The sequence below is a fragment of the Scomber scombrus genome, chromosome 6 (assembly GCF_963691925.1).
Source record: "Scomber scombrus chromosome 6, fScoSco1.1, whole genome shotgun sequence".
NCBI lineage: Eukaryota > Metazoa > Chordata > Actinopteri > Scombriformes > Scombridae > Scomber > Scomber scombrus.
The window spans coordinates 2,271,035-2,284,310 of NC_084975.1; the positions used below are offsets into that span (position 1 = coordinate 2,271,035).

General features: G+C 42.5%; 2 protein-coding genes across 2 annotated transcripts in view; one reads left to right on the forward strand and one right to left on the reverse strand.

The window, feature by feature from the left end:
* LOC133981849 (voltage-dependent calcium channel subunit alpha-2/delta-4-like) overlaps positions 1 to 13,276 on the forward strand; it is an 89,249-nt gene that overhangs the window by 44,615 nt on the left and 31,358 nt on the right. The window lies entirely within an intron of this gene.
* LOC133981776 (leucine-rich repeat and transmembrane domain-containing protein 2-like) lies at positions 335 to 12,101 on the reverse strand. Its single transcript, XM_062420628.1, has 4 exons — positions 12,086 to 12,101; positions 2,234 to 2,281; positions 1,132 to 1,815; positions 335 to 816 (listed from the first exon to the last, which is right to left on the reverse strand). Exons 1-4 carry the CDS (start codon positions 12,099 to 12,101, stop codon positions 335 to 337), a joined length of 1,230 nt encoding a protein of 409 aa, XP_062276612.1.

Sequence of the window (13,276 nt, forward strand, 5' to 3'; positions counted from 1 at the left end):
GAAGAGACAAAGAGACATTAGATGAAGGGAAGTCAAGGTGCAGAAGTGCCAAACAGCAGCTTCACAGGAGTTTAAAAGCTGGCTGAGAGATGCAGCGCAGGGAATAACAATTCACAGAGCATCCATACATTAAAAGAAGTGCTGCAGCATTGGACTTTCACTGAATTAAGTCCGGTCTATTAGATGTACAATCAGTCCCCGCCCAGAGATTTTATGCTCAATCGCAGAGCTGCAGGGGGTTTCTCCAGACCTTCTTTCATCACTGATGAGAGTGGAGGAGCAGAAGCAGCCAGAACGCTCTGGAAGGATTGGAAAATCAGTAAACAGCGGTGGGTCAGAAGCTGCTGATTCGATACCCGTGGACAATGCCGCAGGCCTCTTTAGGCGGAGTCTCTTCCGGTGAGGTCGGAGATGACATTTGCCCGTCCTCCAGGTCAGTGTCGCCTCCAGACTCGGCCATCAGAGGCTGGCCACGGTTCTTCATCTCCTTCTGGTACCGTGCCATCAGCGTGGCGTAGACGCAGCCGTAAGTCGCCGCAACCACCATCATGACGCACACCGTGCCGCAAACTACGCCCGCTACGATTTGCGTGCCGTGTGCCCGGCGGACGCTGACGGGTCGGTAGCGCTGGCGAACACATTCCTCGTTGCTGATGGCTCGGCCGGGCGGGCAGGGAGGCCGGGTGGCGTAACCTGATGAGCCCTCCTTGGTCGGACTCTGCAGGCAGTAGTTGAACATCTCTGCTGGTACGCTGCGGATGTCCCTGCCCTTCAAATCCCCCGGGAGACTGCACTGCATCGCATCTACCTGCCCATCTATAAAACAGAAGGGGAAACAATAAAAGAGAGGATGGGAAAAAAGAACAGAGAGGATACGAGGAACAAAGAAACAGGGAAGAAAAGGGGAGGATTGAGAGAAATGGAGGTCATTATATTCTTAGATGTCTGTGCTCAGCATACATCCATCCTGCAGAGCGGAGATTAATTGCCTCGATTAGGCGGCTTTTGAAGTACAGACTGCAAATACAAAGTGATTTGCTCTGGTACGATATTACACTGTAAGCCGGCTGCCAAAACTATCAACTTCAGAGTATTTGAAATGTGAAGAGGCAGGCTCACAGCCCCGCTCACCCCTGTAAATCAACCACTCCATCCAGTGCTTGAAGTCCCTCAGCTTGCAGTCGCACTCCCAGGGGTTTCCCGCCAGCTGGAGCTGCTGTAGACCCACCAGGGGCTCGAAGGTGACTCTCTCCAAAGCTGCAAGCTGGTTGCTGGCCAGGGACAGCCAAGCGAGTCTCTTAAGCCCATCCAGCAGGCCCGTAGGCAACCACAGGAGGCCATTGGAGGACAGGTCGAGCCCCTTTAGCCGCCAAAGCCCCTTGAAAACCTCCTTGGTCAGGCTGGTGTTCCCTTGACTTGTATTCAAGCCCTGGGTGGCCTCTGTGCTATTATTGGGATCAGAGGGGATCAAGCGCACCCCGAGGTAGTTGGTGGAGAGGTTTAGCCAGAGCAGACCACTCATACCTGAGAAAGCGCCGGGCTGCAAGGTGGAAAAGTGGTTCTGGGAAAGATCCAGGATCTCCAGGCTACTGAGATTGGACAGCTCCGTCATGCCCAGTGAGGAGAGGTTGTTTTGGGGTAGGCGGAGGATCAGGGAGTCCTGGTCCAACAGCGGTAGGACTGGTGTCAGAGAGAGGAGGCCGACAGCAGAGCAGTCAGTGGTGTTACCGTAGCAGGTGCAGGCATCGGGACAGCCGTGGACCGAGCCCAGCAGTCCCAGTAGAACCAGCACCAGACTGGACAGAGCTGCATAGACTGGAAGACATAAGAGACATTTAACAAGCATTTAATTTGCATCTTTAAAACTTCCAAAACTCAGTACCTCCTTTGTTTTTATGCTGCTGGTCTGGAGACTACTTCTTTATTCAGACAGTTCATTTCTGTTCAATCAAAGTTTAGTCTTTGGACTTCCTGAGATTTTTCTGCAGATTAAATCGAACATTGAGAGAATGAAGTCACAACAACACTGCAGCACCAAATGGAAAATGGAAATTAGGAAGAAAAACAAGTTACTGTCTGCTTCTTTAACACCCGTTGGGACTATGGAAGCACATAAAAATGTTTTAGTCTACAGATTGAATAATGATCTATTTCTGTCTCTGTGAGAAAAGGCTGTACAGCGTCAGTTAAATTTCCATAGTGGGAATGTGACGAAGCGTCTGTCCAGACTCACCCAGACTCTCCAGGTGGTTTCGTCCATACTGGTCCAGGTTCTTCATGTCTGTCACATCAACACTACTGCAGCTTCAGGCTGGCATCTGGCTGTCCTCGCTCCTCTCTGCCGCTTCACACCAACGCCCAGCTGTAGACAGTGTCCTGGAAAACAGATAAGACAGGAAGAAAGGAGAAGATTTTAATTTAGGAATTCTTCAGTCGTGGTTGTGGAATTATTTTACCCAACTAAGGAGGATTTTAAGAGCTGGATATTGGACCAAATATGGCTCCCATTCAATCCTGCGAGAATTACTCAGCTGGCAAGTATGACAAGATGTTTGCTTCCACGTAATGCAGCCCACTGAATATGCGCAGTAGTGTTTCCCCCGCTGGTCCCTCCCACAAGTTCCCACTCGACCCACAGACTTTACATTGTGATGACGTTGCAGCTTTTAAAAATCGCTTTTCTTGGCTCGAGGAATGTTATACAAATTTAAAACCTCTAATTTTTGGCTGCAATACCGCAAGTGACCACTGGGAGAAATTGGCGTATAGTCTGAGTTGTGGCGATACTCATCAGTCTCAGAGGCAAGTTCTATAGGAAATAACCCATAACCCCACCGATACTGGATTTTCGAGATTGAAAATTCAAAGACTTTATTGTCCTACGCACAGATCAACAGGTTACACTATGCGATTAAATTCTTCTGGATACGTTTACCTCATTATTTCACACTTGGACCACATATTAATATGAACATCCATCACTATAACGTGACTAAATATAAGGAAAAGTATGTACCTTTTTGAGTTTCCTAACAACTCCATGATGATATATATATCGTCTACTATGATATCTTAATTGTTGTTTTAATTAATTGTAACTACAACTACACTTGCGTTAGGTTACTGTAAGTGTATCACAAGCTTCAGGAGTAAAAATCAAAGGAGATTAAATCCACTCAAAAGGAGTCTGTCCATCAAAAGGATGGACAGACAATGCGGGGGCAGGTGCACGGACCAGAAAGTGTTATATCGGGATAGATATCGTTATCAGGATATTAAATGACCTATATCAGGATATGAGATTTTGGTCATATCACCCAGCCCTATGGTGATTCAAACAGCAGAGCACCAAATGTCAGTCACCTAATGGTCTATGGAAAGCGATAAAATGAACTGGAGTTTCAGTCTGGATCCCGGGATAATTAAAAAAATAACTCGTCCCACTTCACTGCTCTTACTGTAAAACTGATAATCCTTTGTGAGCTTTGTTTAGATTCACTTTGCTCTCTTTCAGCTCCGTGTGCCGTTCACTTTCACTCATCTCATTGGTTGGTAGGAGATGAGAGATTTACTCGTTCTCCCTCCGTTGCTTTGCACTTTCCAGCTGGTCCTGGGATTCAGACTGCAGATTTTCTCATCACAAGCCTGTTTCTCCAAAAATCTCTCAGCCACCACAAAGAGTGCAACTCACAATATGCAAGATTAAGTGAAGCGGAGAATGTACAGATTAAAAAAAAGAAAAAAACAGCTTAGACTCTAGCAGAGCTGATCTACAGTATATTAGCATTACAGGCCTGAGTTGAGCTGTAATACACATCATTTCTCTTGTCCTCAATCCTTTTTTTTTATTCTTTCTGGCTCAGAGAGAAGACACAAGGAGCTTCATGATGAAGTCAAATAATCCTCTGTGTTTTTCATCCAGCAACACAAACACTGGAGAAGAAGTCAATGCCAACTTCTGTCCTCATAACGCCCACTCGCCGCAGATACAGCACAGCGTCAGCATTGTTTCATTCATACAATCAAGAAGAAATGTTGTTATTGTTTTGATGATTTAGTGCCTTTCCCATCGTCTCTTTTATACGCGGCATCTTTTTGGGCGCTCGGTTATAAAAGCAGGGACAGAAGGGAGGGGGGGGTTGGAGTGTGCACGAGAGATAAAGCCACAAGAGGAAAAAAAGAAAAGCGCCGTCACTCCATCATCCGTTTGAAGCTGCTGTAAAGAGCCATAGAAAACGCTGCCTCAAGGTCCTCCTTTTGTTGCAGGTGTTTCTTTTGTGAAGTTGGCACAAAGATGCCAGTCACTCTGCTGCAGAGTGCGTGAGAGAGGAGGAGGAAAGTGCCTTCAGGCCACGACTGACATCACAAAAAACTGGAGAAATTGCAATGCAGGTAGAGGATGGAGGGATGGAGGGAGGGAGGGAGACACTGGGAAGACATATGGAGGGAGACTAGTTTTACATCATCAAGAGAGCAAAAATTAGAAGTGCAAACGTCAGAGCCTTCATTCCTCTATGATGTTCACAAGAAAATCCTCTATGTGTACAGACAGCGCTAAGTGCTGTTGTGGTCCTTGGGGTGTCTGGAGGGTTAGACTGCTCTCACCACGGTGTTAGTTGTTTGCTTAAAAGCTTAAAAGCCGTGAAGTTTTAGTGACATGACCTTTTTTTTTGGAGTCGTGTGAATTATGGCCGTCCTGTCGGAGCAACCGAGCGCGAAGCAGCATCAGCAGCAGCGTGACGTTGGTGTAATACCGCAAAACCTCTAATGGGAGGAGATCAGGGAGTTGAATCTGAGACTGCAGTTTTTCATCAACCTTCTACCACAGTTGACTTTGCACAGAAGGGCTTGAAAATGCACCATTGTCTGCATGAAAGCAAACATGTATCTGTTTCAAATTGGCATCCTGACAGAATCGGTTCAGGATTGGTTGGTTGATTGGTTGACACACAATGAGCTGTTGGAAGATTTGGGTGTTCCCACTTATGCACTTTTGTTAGATTTCTAGCTTACATTCAACCATTGTCCCAACAGATTTTTTACGACTTAATTTCAGTGTGTCACAAGGGCCAGCTTTGTGCTGACATGTAGTAATTTAAATGTCACTGAAGCAATTTTCGCCTGGTTTTATCCCAGTTACACAGACATCTTCTGATCTGCAAATCACCAGTCAAGAGCTTACAGTGCTGTAGGAGCCAATTACAGTTTTTATGCATATATTTGTGTTATGTATGTTTAAGCCTTCAACAACGAGACCACTGCTGCTTTCTTGTTTTGGATTATTATGAGTTGTCGAGATTTATCAGCTTCAGGTGTTATACATACAGTTTTCAACCATGCCCCGGCCTTTGTTTTGCCCAATTATTTAGTGCTTGTACTTTTTCGTGGAACACATTGACCGGCATGTCTAACATAATCTGTATTATTAATGAAAGATTAATAATGGTCAAACTGGGCATTTTCTTGAAGGCATGCATCACTTCCCGATCTCAAAGGATTTGACTTTTAAGTACTTTCCTTTAACCATACATACAAATAGTCTTTTTCTACTGTGAACTTAAGTAGTTTTAAGGTGTTCTCAAATTTGAACGTGAAGATAATTTTAGAAGCAGAACCTAATGGAGAGATGCAAACAGATGCAAAATCTCATCCACTTGAGTTTGTATCCAAGAAAGTTCTTGCACAACATCCAGACTAAGTGAAAAGTGCATAGGATCCAAAACTTGTGACTTGCAATAAAAAGCAAAGAATTATGCAAACTGCACGTCACTTGAAGCCACAACGTTTTCGGAAAAAACCCACAAATCAGAGGATGCCAGCAACCCCTCTCAGTATGCATATTAATTAAGCTCAATGAGCTATTCAAATACTAATTAAAATATAGCCTTTATATACGGCTAGAGCTATTTGCACTGTGCTGATTGCCTGAATGAATTTTGCCAGATGAAGGTTGTTTTGTTAATAAAGTGATTGCAGTATATCCCCAAAACCTTGAGGAAAAAGAAAACTGAGATCAGAGTCTGAGCTGCATGAATGTCAATCTGAACACACCTTCACCTGTCTATAAATATACAGGTGCGAGATCAGAAACACTCAGTTATATTGGTCATTAACCCTCCTGTTGTCCTCGAATCAAGGAAGGAAGGGAGGAAGAAGGAAGGAAAGGAGGGAGGAAGGAAGGGAGGAAGAAGGAAGGCAAGGAAGAAGGAAGGGTGGAAGAAGGAAGGAAGGGAGGAAGAAGGAAGGAAAGGAGGGAGGAAGGAAGGGAGGAAGAAGGAAGGCAAGGAAGAAGGAAGGGTGGAAGAAGGAAGGGAGGAAGAAGGAAGGAAAGGAGGGAAGGGAGGAAAGAAGGAACAGTGAAAACAGACTGGGTCAGTTTGACCCGGGAGGACGATATGAAGGATAATAGATGGGAGCTTTTTTCATGGTGTACATTAATCCCAAAGTAAAACTCTCTAGAGGAAAATGTCGCTGTGGATTTTGTGTTTTTATCATTTGTCTGAAGGATTTATGTAAAGCGAGCTCACGTTCGTCTGTAAATCTTCTGACACGATTCGACGTCCATCTGTTGTTACGACCATCAGAGGCAGCGAGGGGTCAGAGGTCGTCCTCTCTATAAGACACTCTGAGGTCTTATAAAGGCTCCGCTCATCCTCTTACGAGCTGCTGTAGGCGATCTAATGTGACTGACAGATGTCTCTCAACTCACTTCTTCATTGGTGTTTGCTTTCACACAATGTGATAGTTAATGCTCAAACATATACCTGAAGGTAAAGGAACATTAGTGTCTATGCTTTCTTTAAAAACACACGTACAGCTTTTTAGTCGAGGACCAAAAACAAAAGCAAAACGTAGGTGCTGGTGTGTCATCTTCTGTTCATCACAGAGCTGAAGTTGCTCCAGGCTGATTTCCTGCAATCCACCCACTGTCTCTCTCTTCTGTTCTCTTCTTTCATTCATCTCCTCTTCTTCTCTTGCCCCGTACTTGGCGTCTCTTTCTTTGGACTTGGTGACTTTTAAGAGCACAGCGAGCACCGAGGCTGCCGGGCGAGGTCGAACACGTCAGATTCACCTAAAGTCAAACTTTACACGGCAGGTTTATCAGTAAATGTTTGATGAAACCTTTCTAGGGCGAAAACGATCTTTTGTAGAGACTGTAGTGTGATGTATAAGTGATGTTTTTATCTTGAGTAACTTACAGATTCATTGATTGGTCGGTTGACAGAAAATGAATTACCAGCTATTTTAATAATTGAATAATTGTCATTTTTTAAGAAAATAGGCCAATAATTGCTGCTTTTAGCTTCTCAGATGTGATGATTTAGTGCTTTTCTTAGTCATATATTTGGGTTTTGGCTTTTTCAGACAAAATAAGACATTTAAAGATGTAACTTCTGACTGTAAGAAATCATAACAATCATTTTCACTGTTTTCTTGTAGATGATGAAATAATCGTTAAATACAGTCCTAAACTTAAATGTTTGGTTTAAAACTGATACCAACATTTTTTTCAATACCTCATAAGTAGAAATATAAAAATGTTTCCTCAATACCTTTTTTAGTCATGTAAAGAATTAAATGTCTGAATAACTATTTGATTGATTTACATTAAAATTTTTAGGGACACGCATGAATCCTGATAACTTACAGATGCATTTTAGTTTACTTTGGTTTTTCCTTGTACAAAAGAAATTGAACCAATTTTACCGGCTCATCCACCGATCCAGAGCGAACTAACTACAGGTTAGAAAACTTAACCTGGATTTTATATCGAGCAAATTTACAATTATTCTGTGAAATATCTCAATATCTGTGAGATGGTTGGTGTATTGCACTGACTTTGGTGATTGCCTGACTTCTTCTTGTGCCATCAAAACAGATTGGTTGTGATAGTCATGTTCTAACGTTGGTGATCAAACTCTCTGTCAGGAGGGCTTAAAACCATAAAAAGGGAAAAGTTTAAAAGAAACAGGCAAACAGACTTCTCTGAACACCTGTGAACCTGCAGCGAGGAGGGGCTTGTTTCAGTTTTACATATCTGACCGAACATCCAACGTTTTTTGTAGTGCTAGAGACATATTTCATTGGTATGCAGAGCAAAAAACGCCAGCCCTACTAATCACACAGAAATCACATCACTGTGATTGATTTTCTAATAACTGTTTTTCACTGAAAATGCCCAGATTCTGTTAAAACAATCAAAATAGTGTAGTAACTATTAACACAGGTTTTATGTTGATACACATCCAAACACTGTGTTTCCTTCTGCAGGAGAACACCTGCTTTTTATATTATATAATATTACATCTCTTCATGTAAGAATTGAAGGGAAGAATTAATTATTATGGATGTTTTGACAGCAAACAGCTTGTCAAAAGCGCCATCAGGCAGATTAGACGCTGCCCACACAGTAGCGACGAGCCGCAGATTAAAAACTGTCATTTCAATCTGTTAGCGGGACAGTTGCCTGTTCGGGAGTCCAGATGGTGTTGGAACAACTGGTCCCAGAGAAACCCCCCCCCCCCACCCCAAACCCCCCATCCCCCATCTCCAATAACCACTACCAACCTGCTCACTCAGTTTTCTGCTTCAGCTGTTGTGCCATCATCACACATCTGCTGCTCAGTTGAAGCTTTCATTTAAAGCACTTTAATGATGTTAGTAATAGTAAACATACACTACACGCTTCAGAAGTTAGCTGATAACCATCGTGGTATTCCTGGTGGACATATTTAGGTCCAACAACAACATATCTGTGCTGTTCTAACTCTTGTGCTCTTTGTTTGTCTATATTGGCAATCAGTTGTTTACTTCCACATCCAGCAGCTACTGATTCACATTATCATTCATTTAGAGTCGTGTTTAAATATTCTCTCTCTTCTAGCTCTGTTTACTCTCTACCAACTCCTGAGGGAAATATCTGGCTCTTTAAGCTGCTAAATGCTCCACTATGTTCACCAGCTAGTCTAAAGCACTGACACTGTGTATAAATAATGGACGTAGCCACGATGACGTCATTTGTTGGTTTGCAGACTCCCATTTTAAAGCCTTCAGTTTGACTTTTTGACCGTCACCATCTTGGGGTTTTTTGGAGCCAGAAGTGACCATATTTAGATAAGTGTGAAGCTAAAGGGGGGGGAGCTCCTTTGGGTCCAAATAGAGCACTTAATCATACGCTGCTTTATCGTCTATTTTACTATAAATGGAGCCATAATTTACTAAATGAACATCATGCTGTATCGAAGAATACTTGAAACTAGTGATTGAGTTTATAAAGTCATTAGGAAATTGTTTACTGAGGTAATAAATCAAGTGAGAAGTCAAATCAGTAAAAAAGAAATCCGACTTTTTGTTTTGGAGCCAGTAGCTAACTAACCCTGCTGGCCATTAGAGATAATGCAGCTTTACGTTACTATACTGCATTGGCTCCACTTCTCAGATCTGGAACTACCTGCTTGGTCTACTAACTGTGTCTGTTTGCTGTTTGGTGCTGAGCAGTTACTGTACAGTTACAGCTTGATCTCTTAAAACGACGCTATGAGAGCGCTGAGAGTGAACCAGAACAGTAAAGAACTCACTATGAAGCTCTGTAAAGCCAAGAGGAGCTGCAGAGTCACTGATAACTCTCTGTAGGTTCATTACTATGAGACACGACCATCACATTACGCACTGACAGGCCCAGGCAGTGTTGTAAAAATATTGATTATAGCTGCTTTAAGTTTACTGTCCCTCATAACATCTTTCACACCTTCTGTGTTGGTTGGAAATATTTTTCATGGGCGAAATACAACTTGAAAAAAAAACCTCTCTGACCTGATGAGCTCATAACATTTTAATGGTTCTGTATGTAGACTGACAAGCAGCACAAACAGCCACAACATGTGTCTATGTGGGAAAAGTGGTTGGACTATTATCTCAATTTAAAAAACTCTGCAGTTATGATTTTGTCATTGAAGTCCTGCCGATGTGATGTTCCCTGCTTCATCTGCAGTGCATCGCTCCAGTTATCTGGGCTTTAACGTGGCGTCCTGCTAGCTGCTTAATGGCCTCTGACAGGCAGCCCCCCCCCACCCGACCCTACAACACACACACACTCATCTCCCCCATCCTCCCCCCCCTGTGGCTGCACTTTTCCTCCAAACAGCCTGAGATCGAGGCAGTCGAGCGTTTGGTCCAAAAAGGCCGAGAGCACAAACACATTGCCGCATCCGACAGCGGAGGCATGACGAGAGAATAAACAACACACACACACACACACACACACACACACACACACACACACACACACACACACACACACACACACACACACACACACACACCAGCTCACTCCCACAAGCTTTTACAGTCTCTATTTTAAAAGCACACACACGCACACACACACACTCTTATATACTACATGACCAAAAGTATGTGGACACCCAGCTTTATGTCGTTCCTACTCCTTAAGGATCCACTCTTGCCTCCAGATGTTGGATCCTGGCATCAGTGAGGTCCTGCACTGATGTTTGGTGATGAAACCGAGCTCGAAGTTAGCGCCCAACTTCACCCCAAAAATGTTGGATGGGGGGGTGAAGGAGAAGTCATGTTGAAGCTAAAACTGTCTAAAATATGAGACTATTAGTTGATTTGAAAGAAGAGCAATCAATTCATTAAGAAGGGCATTTTTAAAGCAAGTTTCAAGACTTTTTTTCACTATTTTCTGGCATATTCTAGACAAAGAAGAAATAGAAATTAATCTGTAGAGTAATTAATAATTAGAATCATCATTAGTTACATGTCTGAAGTGTTTTAGTGTTAAGATTTCCCTTCATTTAACTTTAATGGAGTCAAACGAGAAAAAAAACAGACCTTGACTAAAAGTAGACTAAGAGTGTCCACTTATTTCTGTCCGTGTAGTGTAAATGCACTCACATACAGGTGAATGGATGAAAGCAAACACTCTTACACTTTTGCATACAGTACATACAGTATGTACACACACACACACGCACACACACACACACCCGCCGCTCACCATCTGCTCTGCTGCTTCAGGTCTCCAAACAGAGAAGAAAGAGGAGAGAAACTGTTCTTCTTCTCCTTCATCTGCAGAAAAGAAGCTGAAAAAAAATCCAGATTTGTCTTTTTAAAAAACCACAAAGTCCTTTTTTTTATTAAACCACAATCTGGATTTGTAGTTCAAAATCTGAGCCCAGAAAAACACAGATTTTTGTCTTCAAGGACAGAAATTGGTCTCGACTTAATAAATAAAGCCAATAAATCCTCGGTTCCTCGTTGAAGTTTAAATCTGGAAGAGTCGTTTTTTAAAATCAGAAGCTGGATTGGAGGAGTTGTTTTTTTTTTTTATTCCCGGATTAAAACGCTGCTTGCCGTCCTCTTCTTCCTCCTGCACATCGCTGCTCTCTCAGCTTCCTCTCATCATCTGAGCGCTCAGTCCAAACACACACCCAGCAGCCACCAACTGAGGGCGAGCGAGCCTCTGAGTGAGTGAGTGAGAGAGAGAGAGTGAGAGAGTGAGTGAGAGAGGTGAGTGAGAGGAGAGAGAGAGAGAGAGAGAGAGATGAGAGAGAGAGAGAGAGAGAAGAGAGAGAGAGAGAGAGAGAAGAGAGAGAGAGAGAGAGAGAGAGAGAGAGAGAGAGAGAGAGAGAGAGAGAGAGAGAGAGCTAGGGAAGCCACATGCTGCCACTAATGGTATGTGTGTGTGTGTGTGTGCATGTGCGTGCCTGTGTGTGTGTGTGTGCATGTGCATGTGCGTGCCTGTGTGTGTGTGTCGTACACAATGTGTAATGTGCATTAAAGCAGATTTTGACAGAAATAGTAACAGCAGAGTGTGTTGCAGCTGCAGGCTGAGCTTTGAATGAATGAACAGAGTGAAAGAGGTTGCGTGCTCTCTTTCTTTGCACCTACTGTACTTAACTGTGCACAACGTCAATAGAGCAAAAAAAAGACAAAAAAAAACGTATGAAAGAGGGACTCCTGAATTTGATTTAGCCGGAGGATAGCAGCACTCTCCTTTTGTATAAGCTGGTATGTTCGGGGCGGGGCTATTGTATAACTCTGCCCCAGGTGGAGATGTACTCACCATTGTTTGCTGCCATCCCGGTGGTGTAAATGCACTACTGCAGCTTCCAAAGATGTTCAGTGTGTTTTTATCAAGCAAATCTGAACATATTTGTGAGTATGTATCATCAAATATAAAGAACCAGCTTCAAAATCATTAAAAAAAAAGTATTTTAATCAGTATACCAAAGCATTTCATGTGGCGTTCAATAAGATATTAGTCAAATTCAGCACTCAGTTAACCTTTAAAATACTTTAAATTATTTAAATTCTACACATTTCCAGCTCTATATTTATATTCTGGGTCTCTACTGGAATATTTTTGCATGATTTCCAGTTAAAAACTCCTTATTTTTATCTTCTACTGGTCCTTTATGCAGCCGCTCAGTTCAGCCTCTGTCTATTAACAGGCCGTTTTAGGTCCTGTCTCTTTAAGAAAATATATCAGAGGAGGAAGTTGAGATAACTTTACAAACTTAGCATTCAGGGCAGGTTGAAGCCCTGATTTTTGACTTAAAGGTGGCTTTTTTTTTTTTTACATGCATTAACCTCAAGTTTTGACCATGTTTAACATCCAGTATTATCACTGTATATACATGACAGAAAACCACAAAAAACATGTTATGTCCAATTTAATATTTAAGATAAATTTACGATTGAGTTATACAGCAGTAAAAACAACATGAACACTTTTTCTTTTTTGACCCATAGTTATTCAAAGTGCATTCCTCACATTTGATTGAACTCGTTATGTTCCTGTTTTATGTAACATTGGATTATTATACAGTCTGATTGTACATTTTTTTACTCCATCGATAAAAAGCAAAAAAACTGAAGAATAAACTCTCCTCTCTGAAAGCTTCATGAAGGATTAATCACACTGTTGGTCTGTGACTGATGAGGTGTTAATGAAGTGATACTGTGAAGGGTTGAATATGAACAATATGTAAGGGTTAAATATAAATAGTAGAGACATGAAGAAAAACCCTCTGAACAAGTTTTTCCCTCCAGCAGATCTGGTCCCTAACAGTGGACTGATCAGCTGATCTCTGTGGAGCAGAGCTGCAGTCAGGATCAGAAATGACTCCAATTACACTGAGATTTAATGTTTAAAACAATATCTTAGCAGCTGATAACCACAGGAACAGAGAACTGTGAGACTTCTGTTGTTTCTGTGACTGTGTTCTTCTTCTTCTTCTTCTTCTTCTTATCC